The following is an 18,134-nucleotide window of genomic DNA, read 5'->3' as shown; positions in this document are numbered from 1 at the left end:
GTCTCTTTTGTGTGTTTTAAATTTTTAAAACAGCCACTTTGGATTGGTTTTTACTAGTAAAATATTCATGCATACCTTTTCTACTATATACTATGACATTTTTTTTAAGTACCATTGCATTGAATTGTTTGCGGTATTGTTTACTGATGTTTTACGAAAAAATATACAATATTTATTTTAGGATTAATTTACTGCATACTCCAATGTAAAGTACCGTATTTTCCAGACTATAAGTCAGGTCTGAATGAATGAATGAATGTATGTTCGCTGCCACGCTCTCGCTTCAAGTGGTTTGGACGTTAACCAGTGATAAACTCATTGGTGGGAAGGTGCATCTTGGTCTGAGGGGAAAAAAACACATTTTTAAGGTGTTTTCAAGCACAAACATTTATTTCAGTTTATGGAAAACTCCATGTAGATGTTTGAAGCTGGCAATATTGCTCATTTTTAAATTTATTTTGTAATATCGACCCCATTTCCAATCTACAAATTTTAACTTCATTCTGTAACTTTCCCATCAAAAATGAAACGTGTAATTTGTCAAGATCTTTTATTACATTAAACGCCTCGCCAGCATGTATTTAAAAAAAAACATTCAAGCATTATTGTTTTCCACCAAGTGTTAAACGGCACCGTGATAATTCAAGGCAATAAATATCGCAAACATGACTTCTAAACGTCAACAATTCATTTTTGAGTGTTTTAAGATAGAAAAGTCAGTCATATTTTCATTGAGGCATCTCAAAGGACCACGTAACAATGTAATGAGGACATACGGGAAATGGACACACGACCGAGACGTGGCTTTTGTGCATCCAAAAGCAAAAGGTAGGTGGTCTAATTCCTGATCCGTGGGATATTTTGGCAGAATAGTGCTAAATTTGACTAAAAACTCCCAAATAAGGATGGGGAAAAAAATGCACCTACCCAAAAGAAAAGTCAGTTTGTCAGCACAATTCTGGATGAAAACCCAAGTGGATTCCAGCCTCCACCCGGCAGAGGTTCCTTGTGGCAAAAGAGAAGCGAATGGTTTGTTGCTTTTTGTGTTTCCATCCAACATGATCGTCCTTCCCCCGGCGAGAGTCAGTTGCCGTTGCAGCACGAATAAAAGTACGAGTCTTTCTTGTGGCCCAGGTTGAGTCCCGTCTCTTCTGCTGAAAAGGCACGGTATGCAGGTTTTTTTTAGATTAGATCAGATTTTAGATTAGATAACTTTATTCAACCCGTATTCGGGAAATTTTATTGTCACAGTAGCAAGAGGGTGAGAATACAGAAATACATTTTAGACATAAATAAATAGGTAATAAATAAGTAAATAAATAATACAAATAAATTAACAAATATATAAATAAATTAACAATTATATAAATAAATTAACAAATAAATATAAATAAATCAATAATTAATAAATATATAAATAAATTAATTAATAAATTAACACATGAATATATAAATAAATAAGTGTGTTGCTGAAATATATCTATATACACATAAATATACATATGCATACATTCACATAGATGTACATGTATACATACGGTTGGTGTGAAATTGTGTGAAAATTGGAAACCAACCCTTTTCATACAATTCTACCTGTAGGAGAATAAGCGATAGTATCTTGGGTTGTCTCTATTTGTATTGATAGAAGACAGGAGTTCTCCAGGGCGCCGTACTAGAGCCGCTTTTATTTGCTGTAAGTGGCAGCTTTTATGCCTATGGTTTTGTGATTAAGTTTCAAAATGAATGCCTAACATCCAACTTGTCTATAAATAAAACATTTGTCCCTATAGTGGAAAGCTATTTCCAAGTAGATGCTTATGACCTTTAGCCTTTTACCCCTTGAAGCCTATTGATGCAAATTATTCGCATTCCAGATGAAATCAGCCTCAATGTGTATAACATAGATGCCCTTAGTGGCTAATTTATAAAATACATCAAATAATATGCATTTCTATTTTATTAGTATTGAATTATGTATTACTGTTAATGTATTATAATGAACTTTCTCAACTTGATTTAGCATCTACTTGAACGCATAAAAGGTTTTAAATCTTACATTTTTCTTGCCATCAAGGCGGTTAACACTTTGTGAAGCAAGTAATTTTTGGCCCTTAAAAACAAATGTGTATCGTAAATAAGCAATGATTATATTGTTTTAAGTGGTTAATGATTGTATTTTTCTAATTATAAATACAAATATAAGTATTACAATTTTAATGACGAAAAACAGAAGTACACTCTTATTTGATTTTTTTCCCCATAGCATTTAATTGCGTGCCATTGATGTTCATGCACCTAAAATGGATTGGACGTCTTGCGCCGTCAATGGCCGCCAATGATCTCCCCGTACGGGTTAAAAATATATATTATTATTCATGTCATTAAGGGTTAAACCTGCTAAACAAGGAAAACATTAAACGGGAACACTACTTTTAAGTGAGAGGATATATTGACATTTCGCCTAACCTTTATAAATACAAAAGAAATCACTTTTAAACCAGCATTATTATTTGGAAAATCTACAGTGCTTCCAATCCGTGACGAAGAGTCTCACCTGTCATGTTCTGGAAGGCGGCGTTGTTGTAGTCCTCGGCGACCTTCTGGAACAGCTCGTCTGCGTCAATAACAGATGACTGTCATTTTCATTCTTGAGCAAATTTATCGAAAACTGCTGCGACAAGCTATTGCGCTTGGAAAAAAGAATACAAACGTGAGATGCCTACGCGTGTCTGCGGGTGTTTGTGACTCACCCACGTTCCTTCCCGTTTTACTGGAGGTCTCAAAATGCTGCGCGCCGATTTCTACACAGTTGAATAAACATAGCGGATTAGTCAAGGCAATCCGGATGTGACTGCAGAGGAACTGTTTTACAATCAGAGAACTTGACAAGTTGTTCCTCAAAGCTTGATTTGATTTCAACGGAAACCCCAGTTTCCTCTTTTGGAACGGTCGTGTCGTCACCTTCAGCAAAGTCTTGAGTATCGTGGTAGTCGATTTGACGTAGACTTCGGTCTCCTTGGATCAGGTCGCTCTTGGTACCGCACAAGTAGATCTTACAATGCTTAAAAACATGTTTAAAAAAAATAAATAAATATCAAACCGCAATAAAAGCCAGGGATTTTCAGAGAAGCGGAATTTACCTCCTCGCAATTTTGCAACTCTTTCACCCAAAAACGAGCTCGCTGGAAACTGCTGCTGTCCGTCAAGTCTAAAAAATGAAATAAAAATAAATGAAGTGCAGCAACAGTTTGACACAAAATGGCCACCCAGCCGGAGTATACCGTAGCAGACAACGGCAGCTCGGGCTCCTCGGTAGTAGATTCTGCTCATGGCTTCATAGCGTTCTGACCCGGCCGTATCCTTAGAAAAACAAAACATTTCCAGTCATGTGATTTAAATGATTAGATAGAGCGCACTCTTAGCGCAGTCACTGTGACTCACCCATATTCCTAAAGTGATCACTTTGTCTGCCACCTGGATTGGTTTGGCCACAAAAGCAGCACCGATAGTCTGGAGGGAAGATGTGCAAAATTGTACCTCTACTTACGAATGCTTCTACTTACAACATTTTCAGGTTACAAAACCCTTTGATTTGAAAAATGACAGTTCTAGTATACGAAAACAAGATCCAAGTTATGAAATCAAGCATCCCTTGAAATGTAAATACATTGCCTGTATCCGTCATTTTATTTTGAAATTGTCATGCTACTGTAGTGTTCTGCTTGACAATTTCCTTGCACTCCGCTCGCTTCCCATTGGCTGTCTCCCAACAACAACTCCCCATGTTTTTTTATTTGTTATTTTTTTGATTGTGGTTAAAGCAACTTGGTTTTTTTTTTATTTAAAATTACTGGTGGGAAGGAAATTATACAAAATTGAGACACATTCATTTTTAAAAGGTTTAGTTGGTATTTTTTTTAGGACCGCGGAACGAATGGTGAAAATTTACATATATAATACTACTCTACTTACGAAAAATCAGAGATACAAAACAAGTTTTAGAACCAATTAATTTCGTAAGTTGATACCACTGTGTTTGATTTTTTTTTTATAAATTCTAATTTGGACCAGGAAAGAAAAAGGGGTTAATCTTGCAATATATTCACATGTACAGCCAAATATAGATTCACGTATTGGAGCTTACGTTCTGATAAGGACCGACCAGGAAGCGGTTGTGGACGTAGCGCTCCACCAGGCTGGTTTTACCCACGCTCTCCTTGCCCAGCATCACGACCTTTGCATCCACCCGCATGGCACTCATAATCCTCCACAATTTAGTGGAAAGTAAGGAATGAAGAAAAGGCTGACCTGTGAAGAAGAAGAAAAAAATGCACTAAATATAACAATACCTACATTAGAAAAAGTTTGAAATGTGGGTCTTGAAAAAATGTTGTCTAGTGAATTGAATTCCAAAACAACATTTTCTTCTTTGAATCCTTCTTTTTTTTAATGAAACCCAACTTCTTGATAGTAAAATTCGGAAATACCATATGAAAATTACTTTTTTTCATGAAAACAGAAACATAGATCTTGTCAGTTTCAAACTTGTAGTTTAGTATTTATACATTTTAACGTGCTCATTGTGGATTTATAAAAACAACAACCTTCAGACTGTCATTAGGGGCAGGAAGAGTATATATCTGTTTTTCTTCATGTTATTATTATTAGTAGTATTCACTTAAAAAGTTAAATATATATTAATGATTATGAAAAAACGTGACATTTAAAATGTTAAATGCTGGACAAAATTAAAGTGCAAAGCGTCGGTCTTAAATATTTTCTCTCCCTTTATTTGTGTTGTCTGCCCATACATTTAAAATAATAACTTATAAAAGAAACAAACTCTTGATCATGGAATATTTTGTTGAAGAATTGCTTATTTTCCTCTACGGGAATGAAAAAAATAACGATTTAATTAATTGTATTCATCTGCAATAAAATAAATTAACTATTCACTTGATTAAAACTTTATCACATGGGAGGAAAACAAGAAAACCAATATTTCTTAAACATTTAAAACCATGTTGAGGTCGAAAATCAACACCAATTTTGGTGGAGTTATTTGATATTTGTGGTTTGTTTGTTGAGTCTTTTACAGCAACTAGTGAAAACAAATCAGTAAATAATGGAATTGTAAAATTGAAAGAGCTTACCTCGCAGCTAGCTTGAATTAAAACGTCTTCATTGTTGCTCCCCAACAACAGCAACAAAAATCCGTAAAAGAGAAGCTGACGAATAAATGTGTTTAAAGCTGTTAAGGGGGCACAAAAAGTAGACTTGTCATCTCAGCCCAACCTATTCAAGCTAAACGAAGCTAGACTAAGCAAACCCGGCTGCTATTTACGGACGTGTTGCGCAATGCCTCAAAACACCAACGCTACAATTTTTTTCCAGAAAAAACAAAATCTACATATTTTCGCCGTTTCAAAATGGAAAATGTTGCAAAATGCCGGACGGGTTTCTAAAAAAAGAACCAAGCGACTCGTCCGAGGGGGAAATTTCTCGATTTCATCCTTGTTTGGCTGTAATGGAAGGAACAATGATTCGAAGTCACCTTGTGTCTAGACGGAAGAAATGGGCTGCGACTCAAAAATACCTCACCCTCATGTTTTGATTTTTTTTTTAAATCCGTTTGATAATTTGAAAAAATATTACGAATTATGATTAAAATATTATTAATTAATTAATTAAACTAATAAAAGCATCACATTTTGGGTAGTGTGGGCTACAATATCAACAAAATGAGAATAGAATTAATCAAAATAAAAACTACGAAAAACAGAAATACACTGGTAATGGCACCAAATAACACTCTAATATTTTATTTTTTATTTTAAGTCATCTCATTCACATTTATATATATGTATGTATACATATGTGTATGTATATATATATATATATATATATATATATATATATATATATATATATATATATATATATATATGTATACATATATATAAATGTATGTATATATATGTGTGTGTGTATATATATATATATATATATATATATATATATATATATATATATATATATATATATATATATATATAATAGTGAAAATTAAAATATGAACAAACTACTAAACAAAGAAAACATTGTAATTGAGCTGTTAACAAACAGTGTAGTTTCAAGGATCCCGGATGACGGCAAGCGTTTCATAAAAAAAATTCATGGGATTTATTACATTTTATATAAGAAGCTGGTAAACTCGAACTCTAATCTGATTGGTCAACACTTTTAGTGGGGGTCACAGTATCCTGGGCACAGATTGGCTAAAAATTCGCCCAGGCTCCAGACAGACGAAAACACGGACAGATCCAACATGGCCGAAGCAGAGGAACGCGAGTCAACTTCAGTCGGGATCCTGCAGGAGATTTTCACGTCCCCTTTGAACCTGACCCTTCTGGCCTTGTGTCTGTACCTTCTGTACAAAATCTTCCGCGGAGACAAGCCGCAGGTGCCGGACGAGGCGGACCAGCCGCTCCCCAAACTGAAAAAAAGAGACTTCACCCTGGAAGAATTGAAGCCTTACGATGGCGAGCAGAATCCGAGAATCCTCATGGCTGTCAGTGGAAAAGTCTTCGACGTGACTCGAGGCAAAAAGTTCTACGGGCCGGGTAACTTTATACGATCACTTTATATATTGCGTTGAATTTATCAAATGAATTTTCTCTATTCTTTTGTAGTTCCTTGACAGAGTAGCCTTGAAAAGATTACGTTACGGAAAAACATGTGAAAAACGCACATATATATCATGAATATTTTCCTTGTTTTTTGTGTTTTGTTATTTAAACCTTACAGTGGTTACTACAGTGGACATCTGTTAAAAAGTTATTAACAGCTGAACTCATTCACGCTAGTAAGAGTGAAACTTATGATGGAAATACCCATTGACGGCTATACGCGTCCAATCCATTTAAACTGGGAACTGATCTAACGTATTGTCCTACCAGTTAATATAGATTGAACATCTCTTGTCGTTAATGGGAACCAATGAGTTAAAACCTGTTTTTAATAAAATGAACAAGTTGGTGCTTGCGCTTTTTCTTTTTTTCCCTTCTTTTTTTAAAGGTATTTAAGATCACAAGATTTAGAAAACAGGACAAAAATATATAAAATCCCTCGAGCAAAATACACACAGGCTACATTTGTTTGAATGAGTTGTTCTTTTTTTCAATTTGTTGCAAAATTAAGTTTTTTTGTAATAATTGCTTTTTAAACTTTTTTATTTGGAATTATTGTTTTTATTGCCATCAACAAATTAAAACACATTTTTCATGTTGTGTTTGCCCTATATTCCTAGCAAACTATATTACTTGGAGCTTTGTTGTACCATGTTTTGACAGTTTCATACACTATTTACTACTCTACCGTCTCTTTTTGTATCTCTTGTTTTGCTGGCATTCACCCATCCCCCTCGCCAAACCTCAAGGTCATATTAAGGCCACGCACATAAAAACTATATGACCGTGGAGGCATTACAGACATGTAGACTCTTACCGCAATCTGGTATTCATAGTATTGCCATTGCAGTCCTTCATGTTGGTTCTCGGCATTATAACATGCATTAAAGTGATTTTTTTATCTCATTGTGGCAACTTCTGTTGTGCGTGACCTCTGACCAGCATTCCAAACACACACTGAGTTTATTCGTATTCCTCGCACACCCACTACTGATACAGTATCTGCCACGTGTGAGCTGTAAACTAACATTTTGCCTTTTCTAGACGGGCCGTACGGCGTGTTCGCCGGCAGGGATGCGTCCAGAGGCCTGGCCACCTTCTGCTTGGGCCAGGAAGCCTTGAAAGAAGAACACGACGACTTGTCCGACCTGAACGCCGCACAACAGGAGAGCCTCGCCGAGTGGGAGGAGCAGTTTACCTGTGAGGGCCCGGAAACGTCTCTCTGGAGCGCAAATATTGACTCCTGTTGATTTTATTTAGCATAGTGTGTGGAAAAAGTCTGGAAACCATTTAATTGTCTTACATTTCATTGTAATTTTGAATTTTCTTTATCTATTTTTTATTTTTTTTTGCCTTTGCAGCTAAATACGACTTAATCGGGAAGCTACTGAAGCCCGGAGAGGAGCCGGCGGAGTACACTGACGACGAAGAAGGGAAGGACAAGAAAGCAGACTAAAGAAAAAAACATGGAGGGTTGTTGGTGGAAACCGATGTCGACGCCTTAATGCTGTATTATGCGTGTTGTTATTGAAATGCTGTTCACACAAAGGTAACGGTAAGTTACTTACGGTAAATCCTGCCTTTTGTCTGCGCTGCCCCTTGATGTGGTTAGGGTGAACTGGATCGTTGTTTTGCAAAAAAAGGGTTCAAATAAGTGTGTTATTAATAATTGCGAGTAATGGATGACTTTATGCTGAGCCAGCAGACGGACGCACGACCCTCCATAAGCGGGGAAAAAGGGGCCAATCAGAAGGAATGTAAACAGTTAGAGATCTATTTTTTGGGACCAAGCATAAATCGCTCATTTTCAAATCATGCTTTGCTTTTCTAGCCGTCATTCCAGTTAAAACACGCTAAATGGTATCCATTAATATACATCCATTGATTTGATAACGGTCATATCCTGAGGTTGCACATACAGAATGAATGTTATAATATTGCTAGGCTGCAGATGATATCAATTTCATAAATAAACCAATGTAAAGCAATAATTTCTCAATTCTTGATGTGTCTTACATTCTTGTAGTTACACTCTGACATGAATATTATTGCTCAGCCTGTTTAAAAATATTTTGCATTAAATGTTAGCATCATGCTAGCTAATTCAATTTTACTGGGAGGGCTACTTAAAGATGACCTTTCAATATCAGTCCTCTCAGTTGAAATAAATTGGACAGCCATTGTTGTTAATGGCATGTGATGTGTTAAAAATAATTATTAAACTGCTGCACAAATGAATGATGTCAAATAACTAGTAACTGGCAATGAAATGATTTAAAAACAAAATATAGCATTCATGGAACAAGAGCGTAAGATAACTTGCGTTATTATAAACTTGCCTTTATCTTTGATACAAATCTAAAAAGACACGTAATATAAGTAAAAACGTATTTGATTTTCTTACAATAAAAGCTCATGTCAGAAGTGGGATTCGAACCCACGCCTCCATTCGGAGACCAGAATGCCCGTTCATTGGAAGGAGTTCAGTCCTTGAGTCTGGCGCCTTAGACCACTCGGCCATCCTGACACGGATACCTACCTAGGCTGAAAGTTTGTTATTTAGATATATACATAAAAATACATTACATCCTAGTACATTATGTTATCATAACTTTTTTCCGTATGCTCTGATGAACATAGTCGTTCGAATTTGTGTCTTAACAGGCAGAAGGGTACAATAAAACATTACATTCAGCCAGTTCGCCTACGCAAAATATTAAAGACAGCAACTGCGCCTGCTCATACCAAGCCCACGTGTCCAAACGTCATTTCCATCAGCCTTACTGGAACTTCCGCTGTTCAAGGGTATTTTAAACGTAAGGCAAGTCAACATGTACAGGTTCGCAAAAGCCGCTGTGAACATCACAGGTAATCTAAGTTGTCAATGTTGAATAGCGAATAAGTGCATTTTTCCGAAATGTGTCATGTATTTAGCTATATAGCCGGCAATGGGTCTGTAAAAGAGTCTCCGGTGGGTCACCGCGGTCAGCTTGCATGCTAATGCTAACACCTCCGTTTTTTTCTATGGCTTTAAGAACTCTGGAAAACGTACTGCAGATAATGATTAACATATTGTTGTTCTTGATTGCGTGTTCATTTACTGCGGGGTTGGAATTAATAAGAAAACGTGATTGCACGTAAGTTGGGCGGCGCACTTAAGTCATTGACAGTGGGCGTTATGCTCGTAACACAAAATACACAAATATCCACCCAAACGACGACAACAGTGGGATTTTGTTCAAGGGGAATAATCTTTAAGATGGTGTATTAAAATATAGATGAATAGCAGATACAGAATTACATGGTAGAAGTGTGTAGATGAGAAAAAATGTGATTTGTCTTTCAGGTCAAGCTGCACGGCAAGTGAGACACGGCTCCACTGCTCCCCAGGACTTCCATTCTAAGTATGGTACTGGTTTGATGGTCGGTGGCTTTGTTTTCTGCACGGCTGTGTGGTCATACGTAAGTCAAGCTCACCTATTATGTTTGTTTTCCTTCATCGTAAAACTCAAATGGAAAATAAGTGCAATTTACTCCCATTTGTGTCTTGCAGGTGCTGACTCAAACTGGCATCACCTGGAATCTGTCTCCTGTTGGCAAGGTCATGCCTAAACCATGGAGGGAGGCTGAGGAATAGAAAGGAGGAAAAAAACAAGCTGCCATGGTGACGATCCAGTCTTTAATGTTAGGCTGACTGTACAGATGAACAGTAAATATCTGCCTGTGTTTAAATTTTGTCCAAAATAAATGAAATGTAATTATTGGGTTGTTGCATTTTTTAAAACATATTTTAAATACAACTACTACAGTGTTGGATATGGTTATTAAATAAGTACATTATTTCTTGCTAAATTTAATCATGGGTCTATAATGAATGTTAAACTCATTGTTTGCCATTTAGGTAGGTGGCCAAGCAATAATCAAAAATGCTACATTACAGAGCAAAAAAAAATGTAAACAACAGTGGCGGGACACCCTGAATTGGTGGCCAGCCAATAGCAGAACACAAGGAGACAAAGGATAACTATTCACGCACACACTCATACCTAGGGGCACTTTAGAGGAGGGGTGGCCAAGTCCGGTCCTCGAGAGCCAGTCTGTTTTCCATATCTCCCTCCTAGCACACCTGAATCAAATGATCAACTCATCAGCAAGATGTCCAGAAGCTTCATACTAATCCAGATTATTTGATCCAGGTGTGTTGGTGGTGGGAGATATGGAAAACAGGCTCTCAAGGACCAGACTTGGCCACTGGTGGTTTTAAGTGTTCAACCAACCTAAACAAAGTTGATGAAATATTCCAAATTATCACAATATTTATTTCATTAAAACTTCAATATGGATTTACACAACTGATGTCATTTATACAGTACACTTTCCAGGAGTATAGTAATATATACTACCTTCGCTTGAGAGAAGTCAGATGACTGACATTACGACGGACCAATCAAACGTCTCGCCCTCCCTCTGTGCAACAGCCAATCACGTTGAGGAAGGCGTGTGCTCATTCTACCTCCTTATCCCGGCGCGCTGGTAAGGTGACCGCTGTCATTCGGGAGCTAGCCACCCACCGAAGAGCCCTCAGAGCCACCGAAGCGGAGGCGACACAGCAAGGAACGCGACGTGACGAACCAGAAAGACGAAAAAAATGTCTCTTTCCAACAAGCTCACTCTGGATAAAGTGGAAGTCAAGGGGAAGCGAGTCATCATGAGGTAGAAAACTGAGAAAAAATAATTGGAGATTGCATTAGCTCGCTAGCTAACTGCGTTTTTTCGTATTATAGTAGTATTGTAGTTATTATAGCTAGTAATTTGTTTATTGCGATTATAGCTTTTAGTTTTAGAGATAATATAAGGATCTGAAATGACGGAGGGAGCGTGGAGTGCCCATTTTAACCACAGCGGATGTTCATTTCGTCACGTTTCATATTTACATCATGTTTCAGTAGTACCGCGCTATTAATATTTAACGTATTTCAACTGTGCACTAAAAACAAAACAAACTAGATTTATTTAAATTCCAACACACATCCAACTCATTTTCACGACAGTCACTGTTATTATTTGTTTGCCAAATGTTAACTTTTTAGATACAATTGATACTAATGAAGTGAGGCTTTGGAAATTCACTTATTTAGTGTCAAAATTGTATTACCAAAATACGTGCATTAAATTCATAATATAACTGACCAAATCAAAGAAAGTACGAAAAAAGCTTTGCTTTTAAATGGAGTCCCTGAGGCATTCTGGCTAAAAATGCATGTTTTGGGGAATTTAGAACCAAGTATTTATTCATGCTTACGTCCATAACTGTACCACCGCACTTAAACCCGACACCGACCCACTGTGAAAATGTCAGAGGTTCCACTTAGACTTTTTTGACCACGGGCGACAAAGGTCAAGGTTCACCGCGAAATGCATCCGGCGATGCGTCTTAATGGCGTGTGCATCCCAACCCGGGACGGGCCTCGGCACGCCAGTCCAAATGAAAACGGGGCGAGGCGGTACGTCGCTATGGCAACAATGGCTCTCGCAGCCAAGAATCTGCTCGGTCTGTCGGTTTGTTAGGCCGTATCAGATGCCAATAATGACACGGCTTTCCGCCACTATCGAAAGTGCTGTGTTTGTAAGGCAGCGGGATCATCTAACGTACGCCTCGGCTGCCAAAAATGCCAATGAAAAGCTGACCGGTAGGGTTCCAGACCAGACAATGCTTTTACAGTACTTTAAGGCATTGTGAGCACACCGGTCTAGGCTTAGGGCGCATCAGGTGGGGAGGAGGGAGAGTTATGTAACGCTGGCATACCAGGGATGCGACATGAACTCGCTCAATGGTACTTAATTTAGTATTCAGTTCATTGGTCAAATTTGACTTGAGTTTACCTTGAGGTGCCAAATTAGCTCTTTCAATAGCATTTTACAATGTCCAATCGTGGCTTTTTTCCATCCTTCAGTTGTGAATTTAAAGTAGCTTGTCGCTAGTAGTCACCCAATCCATTTGAACATGTAGGTAATTAATAGCAAAAAATTAAAAACACAAATTTCTGTATTTATGTTTCAAGGATGGGACTTGTCTGCATTAATAAAGATTTTATTAAACAAAACATTTGAGTTAAAAATGAATCACAAATCTTGATATGCATATATATATATTTTTTAAAAGCATGTTTATTATGAAAGGCAGTTGAAATACTCATTACATAAAGGTATACAGTGAAACCTCGCTAGTTTGTGGCTTGGATCCACCAATTAAATATGAAAAGTTTATAGTGTAGGAACAATGATATAAACATGAAATGGGCAAAAACGGCAAGTCACAATTGCAGATTAGTCCAATGACCGCTAGAGGGCAGAGTCATTTTTTTAGGAATTAAATAAAAATACAAAAAGGGTTTAAAAGTCTTAATAATATGAAATAGACACCATTAAAAAAAAACACGAGGTGGTGCCTAACCAAAAAGGGAAAATAACGATCAATCGGTCGACATTTATTAATAATATTTATTTGAATAAACATTTTCTTATACCTTTTTGGTTGAAGCTTTGTTTTTTTGTTTTTTTCTTTCCAGGGTTGATTTCAACGTCCCCATGAAGGACAAGCACATCACAAACAACCAAAGGTGACATTTTTCATCCTCCTCACTCGTTCTTCAGTGAGAAAAAAGATCACTACCTCCTCAATTTGCTTTTTAGGATCAAGGCGGCCGTCCCCAGCATCAAGCACTGCCTGGATCACGGCGCCAAGTCGGTGGTCCTGATGAGCCACCTGGGCCGCCCCGACGGAAACTTTGTGCCCGAGAAGTACTCGCTGGAGCCCGTCGCCGCCGAGCTGAAGACCCTGCTGGGAAAGTGAGAGCGTCCGGGCGACGAAAAGGTCACGTCGTAGGTGGGCGGCTTTTACAAAAAATCCAATCCTTGCGTGCAGGGACGTGACCTTCCTGAAGGACTGCGTCGGCGCCGACGTGGAGGCGGCCTGCGCCAACCCCGCCGCCGGGTCCGTCATCCTGCTGGAGAACCTCCGCTTCCACGTGGCCGAGGAAGGAAAGGGCAAGGACTCCTCTGGAAACAAGGTGAGCCTCCAGCACTGGCCAATGATAAAGGGCGCTAAATGGATAAACATGAGAAACGATTCTGAAACTTGCTGACATTTATGCTGAAGGTCACTGTTGCTTTTCCTGTCGTCAAAGGAGTGCTTGGTATGCAACCCGCTGAGATTCATTTCTCACGTACCAACTGCTCCATTAGATGTCGTTATAAGATTATAATATGGCGATCTAGGGAACTCTCTGTGATGGAGGGTAGGAGGTTTTAGATGGACTGTGAGGGGTTTAAAAAAGTCTATAATTATTTAAAGAAAATAGTATTCATAGTTTTTGTATTTTTAAGTGTATTGCATTTTCAATTCATGCAATTCATGTAAAATTTCAGGGGTTTTTTTACATAAAAGAAAATGATAACAAATTGGAATCACTTTTCTAATGTATAATTTTTGTGTCTGATCACTTTTTTAACATAAGGTTTTTACTGATTGTTTTTATTTTGAAAGTACTTTTACAATAACAACGTGCAATATCTTACACTGTGCAATATTTTAGAATTTACCTTGCCCGGATGTGACTTTTTATATTTTTATATTACTTATTTATGTTTGTACTGGGAAAGCGCACTTTGTGGAGTAGTACCACCAATTTCGGTATACGCAGCTGTGTATAATGAGAATAAAGGCTTTTGATTTTTGATTGATTTTGACAATTTAACTCCCTTGAAATGTCTCTTTTTTCATGAAAAATGTGAAAAAAGATGGACATTCTGGTAATATTTAGTCTCCAAAGCACGACTATATATCTCAAACAATACAAATTGACAAAAGGAAAATAAAAACCAAATACCTTCTTGACTTGCTTGTGGTATTATACAAAACAAAACAATCTGTTTATATTCCTTTTTTTTTTTAAATACACAATGTGGCTTTTCCCTGTTAATGGTCACTTCAATACAACATCTAAAAACATGTTAGTTTCCATCTCTGTGTGGCTTTGACACCTTTTTTTTTTTAAATTGGTGATAGACAAAGGCCTCTCAGGAGCAGATTGACTCCTTCCGGGCGTCTCTGTCCAAACTGGGAGACGTTTACATCAACGACGCCTTTGGAACGGCTCACAGAGCCCACAGGTGAGCCGTGGCCGGCAACGCCGACGACGGATGACGGACGATCTGACGTGCCGCCGTGCCCACTCGCGCGCAGCTCCATGGTGGGCGTCAACCTGCCCCAGAAGGCAGCCGGCTTCCTCATGAAGAAGGAGCTGGACTACTTCGCCATGGCTCTGGAGAAACCTCAGAGGCCTTTCCTGGCCATCCTCGGCGGGTGAGACACCTTCACAATCCCTGTGTTTTACTGGCTAAGAGCTCAGAGTCCATTTGAATTGTGCAATACAAGTGGAACTAGTGTTTTTTTTTTTTTTTATCAGGGCAAAGGTGAAAGATAAGATTCAACTGATCAACAACATGCTGGATAAGGTGGACGAGATGATCATTGGTGGTGGCATGGCCTTCACCTTCCTCAAAGTTCTCAACAACATGGAGGTGAGGGTGGAGAGCAACAATAATGATTCATGTTGATTGGACAAGAATATGGTTTGAATGGCAGTGAAACTTTCTTTGGACTTTTCTATTTGAGCCTGCTTTGAACAATTGGCTTCAGAAAATATCACATTTAGATGTCTTTTTCTATTCAACACTATAATTTAATATGAGCCATGATGCATGCATCATTCTAGAAATTAGCCATTTTGTTCAAACAAGTAAATAGAAGGGACATTAATTAGTGAAACAAGGTCAGGAATGAACTCTTAATGAACCACATCTTGCACAACCCTACAAAAAAAGCCAAATCTGTCAAATAATACACTTTATTTTACGTATCTACTATTGTCTTGCCACAGACGTTGAACTCTTATTGACCTAATGTACATCTGGGCCACTATTTGCTTGGCTAGATAATTGATTGCAACATGTACTGTGTACGAATGAATGAGAATGTGACGTGAGCACGTTTGCTAGACCTTAAAAAAGGGATAAATACCTTAATTTTTTTATAGGGGAAATGAATATTGTTGGTAATTTAAAAGAAAAAAATGGATCATGTAGGCCAGGGTTTATCAAAATGGTTTGGACGTCTAGTGACGTCAATAGCAACCAATTAAAAAAATAAAATGAAAAATATAAAAAATAAAACCCTAACCCTCTAAAGTGGGGGTGTCCAAACTTTTTTTCTCTGGGGGCTTTCAGAAATATCAAAAAATCCAAGAGAAAATTTGAAATCTTTTCTCTTTTATTTGCTAAATAGAGGATCGGAATCAAAGATTGGACCGTTAGCGCCGTCAATTTGAAATGGATTTTACGCGCATGACTGTAAATGACAGTGACAATAATCCACATTATTATAATTATGTTGCACTATATAGATCACAACCAACATAGCTAACAATTTGAAATTTTCGCCTCGCTCCGGTCAGATCGGCAACTCACTGTACGACGAGGAGGGCGCCGGCATCGTCAAGGACCTGATGGCCAAAGCCGAGAAGAACGGCGTCAAGATCACACTACCCGTCGACTTCGTCACCGCCGACAAGTTCGACGAGAAGGCTGCCACGGGCGTCGCCACCGTCTCCGCAGGCATCCCCGCCGGCTGGATGGTAAGAAGCCGCGGAGTTGCCTTACCGGTTCTGGGTTTTTACGTCCGCCGTGTCCTCCGCAGGGTTTGGACTGCGGCCCGGAGAGCTCCAAGGCTTACGGCGAGGCGGTGGGCCGGGCCAAGCAGATCGTGTGGAACGGCCCGGTGGGCGTTTTTGAGTGGGACAACTTCGCCAAGGGCACCAAGAACCTGATGGACAAGGTGGTGGAGGTCACCAAGTCGGGCTGCGTTACAATTATCGGTAAGAGGCCCCTTGCTGTGGTCACATTTTGACGTTTGGAACTAGTGTAGTTGACGCTCAGTTACTGCCATACTCTTTGTTTTTCTTATGATTTGTTTTAGATTCATCCTCAAAGTGTTTGGCATTCAAGTGTAGTAATATGGCTACTTGTTAACCCATAATTTAATTCAGTATTCTGAAAATGTGAGAAAAATGCCCTGTGGCTGACTGGCGACCAGTCTTGGGTGTAGTCTGCCTTTCGCACAGTCTTCTGGGATAGGATCCAGCAAATCAATGAATGTTAGAAAAATCTGAAAAAATGTTAACTTAGGTTAAAATGGGTTCATTTACTTTTTTAAGATGCAGTCGTGACCATATGTTGATTTATTGAGGCAGAATTTGATAGATATTAGTCAAATGAGGGGGGGAAATGATCCATAAAAAGAGCTGATGGTGAATGTAGGTCATTTGGAAGTATAGTTAGTGTCAATAATAAAATTATAAAGGCTGGGCTGTTGCCATATACGTTTCTGCCACCTTCAATTGTGATATTTTCGGAGGATAATTTCAATTCAGGTGTGTCTTCAGATGAGCACTTGACTCCTTATTTTGATTTGTTCCTTAGTTGAAGTGGAGCAGAAGATGCTTGATTGTTTGACACATTTTCTTAAGTCTTAAGTGTTTCACGCGCTAATAATTATGATTACGATCAGTGTTCATTTGCGCTTTTTGAAAAATTGACGTTTGTGCGATGTGCAGGTGGGGGCGACACGGCCACCTGCTGTGCCAAGTGGAACACCGAAGACAAGGTCAGCCACGTGAGCACCGGAGGCGGAGCCAGCCTGGAACTGCTGGAAGGTGCGTGGAAGAACAACATGATGACATTAACAACTCAAAGAATATTAAATATAACTGATCAAATGGAGCACAAGGCATTTCAGTTAAGAGCCTGAAAATTAGGGGGCTATGCGTGAAAGCACAAAATAGATTTTAAAAAATTGCAATACTAATTCTAACAATTGTGTGTGTGTGCATGTTCTCTTTTAGGCAAAGTTCTTCCCGGAGTTGATGCCCTCAGCAACGTCTAAACATCCTTTGCGTCAACCCGCTGACGTGTGTGTGAGAGCGCGTGAATGTGTGTATGCTAAGAGGTGAGTAGCTACTAAAAGCAGACTGGCGATAACTTGTGCAAAAAGTAAAAGGAAAAAAAGACACGCGCGTTCGGCGGGCTTTACCGCAGATGGAGTAGAAGTTCTGCCTTATTGCAACACGACTCGGCGAGTCCAAGAGTAGAAGGATTGTTAAGGTGGAATTTTATTTTGCCGTGATAAATGTGACATCCTTACGGATTTTAGACAGCACGTTAGTCTCCTCCTTGTTAAGTTGCGCGCGATGAATGGATATTCATTAAACATCACAACTTGGACGCATATTGGGTTTCCACACAGAACGGTTCACGTGGTGTTTGTGTACTTTACGGCGGTTCCGGTCGCCCGTGGAAGTGAATAAATGTCCCCAAAACATTTTTGCT

The 18,134-nt window shown here is 38.6% G+C and overlaps 4 protein-coding genes and 1 non-coding gene across 8 annotated transcripts; 3 read left to right on the top strand and 2 right to left on the bottom strand.

The window, feature by feature from the left end:
* Positions 1–369: 369 nt before the first annotated feature.
* rab24 (RAB24, member RAS oncogene family) lies at positions 370–5,554 on the bottom strand. Of its 4 annotated transcripts, none has more exons than XM_077592336.1 (9): positions 5,154–5,554; positions 4,145–4,308; positions 3,442–3,510; positions 3,282–3,360; positions 3,141–3,208; positions 2,962–3,061; positions 2,724–2,801; positions 2,555–2,614; positions 370–1,154 (listed from the first exon to the last, which is right to left on the bottom strand). In XM_077592336.1, the coding sequence occupies exons 2-9, from the start codon at positions 4,259–4,261 to the stop codon at positions 1,084–1,086; spliced, it is 642 nt and encodes a 213-aa protein (XP_077448462.1). In that variant the 5' UTR covers positions 4,262–4,308; positions 5,154–5,554; the 3' UTR covers positions 370–1,083. The 4 variants fall into 4 exon arrangements, with proteins under 4 accessions (XP_077448462.1, XP_077448463.1, XP_077448466.1 ...); XM_077592337.1 differs by having other exon boundaries at positions 370–1,151; XM_077592340.1 differs by having other exon boundaries at positions 370–1,151; positions 2,751–2,801; positions 5,154–5,552.
* A 744-nt stretch (positions 5,555–6,298) lies between these two features.
* pgrmc1 (progesterone receptor membrane component 1) lies at positions 6,299–8,680 on the top strand. The gene is made up of 3 exons (XM_077592929.1): positions 6,299–6,623; positions 7,734–7,889; positions 8,051–8,680. Exons 1-3 carry the CDS (start codon positions 6,329–6,331, stop codon positions 8,143–8,145), a joined length of 546 nt encoding a protein of 181 aa, XP_077449055.1. The 5' UTR covers positions 6,299–6,328; the 3' UTR covers positions 8,146–8,680.
* A 425-nt stretch (positions 8,681–9,105) lies between these two features.
* trnal-caa (transfer RNA leucine (anticodon CAA)) lies at positions 9,106–9,216 on the bottom strand. The gene is made up of 2 exons: positions 9,179–9,216; positions 9,106–9,151 (listed from the first exon to the last, which is right to left on the bottom strand). It is a non-coding gene; the product is annotated as a tRNA-Leu (tRNA).
* Positions 9,217–9,422: 206 nt separating this feature from the next.
* Positions 9,423–10,451, top strand: cox7b (cytochrome c oxidase subunit 7B). Its single transcript, XM_077592930.1, has 3 exons — positions 9,423–9,557; positions 10,036–10,151; positions 10,243–10,451. The coding sequence occupies exons 1-3, from the start codon at positions 9,521–9,523 to the stop codon at positions 10,324–10,326; spliced, it is 237 nt and encodes a 78-aa protein (XP_077449056.1). The 5' UTR covers positions 9,423–9,520; the 3' UTR covers positions 10,327–10,451.
* A 775-nt stretch (positions 10,452–11,226) lies between these two features.
* pgk1 (phosphoglycerate kinase 1) lies at positions 11,227–18,124 on the top strand. Its single transcript, XM_077592261.1, has 11 exons — positions 11,227–11,402; positions 13,259–13,309; positions 13,383–13,538; positions 13,615–13,759; positions 14,758–14,861; positions 14,935–15,054; positions 15,158–15,272; positions 16,205–16,384; positions 16,447–16,624; positions 17,363–17,461; positions 17,651–18,124. The coding sequence occupies exons 1-11, from the start codon at positions 11,338–11,340 to the stop codon at positions 17,689–17,691; spliced, it is 1,254 nt and encodes a 417-aa protein (XP_077448387.1). The 5' UTR covers positions 11,227–11,337; the 3' UTR covers positions 17,692–18,124.
* Positions 18,125–18,134: the final 10 nt, after the last annotated feature.

The sequence above is a fragment of the Stigmatopora argus genome, chromosome 22, assembly GCF_051989625.1.
Source record: "Stigmatopora argus isolate UIUO_Sarg chromosome 22, RoL_Sarg_1.0, whole genome shotgun sequence".
Lineage (NCBI taxonomy): Eukaryota > Metazoa > Chordata > Actinopteri > Syngnathiformes > Syngnathidae > Stigmatopora > Stigmatopora argus.
Note: the sequence above shows the minus strand (reverse complement) of the source record. Positions and strands in the feature narration are given on the sequence as shown.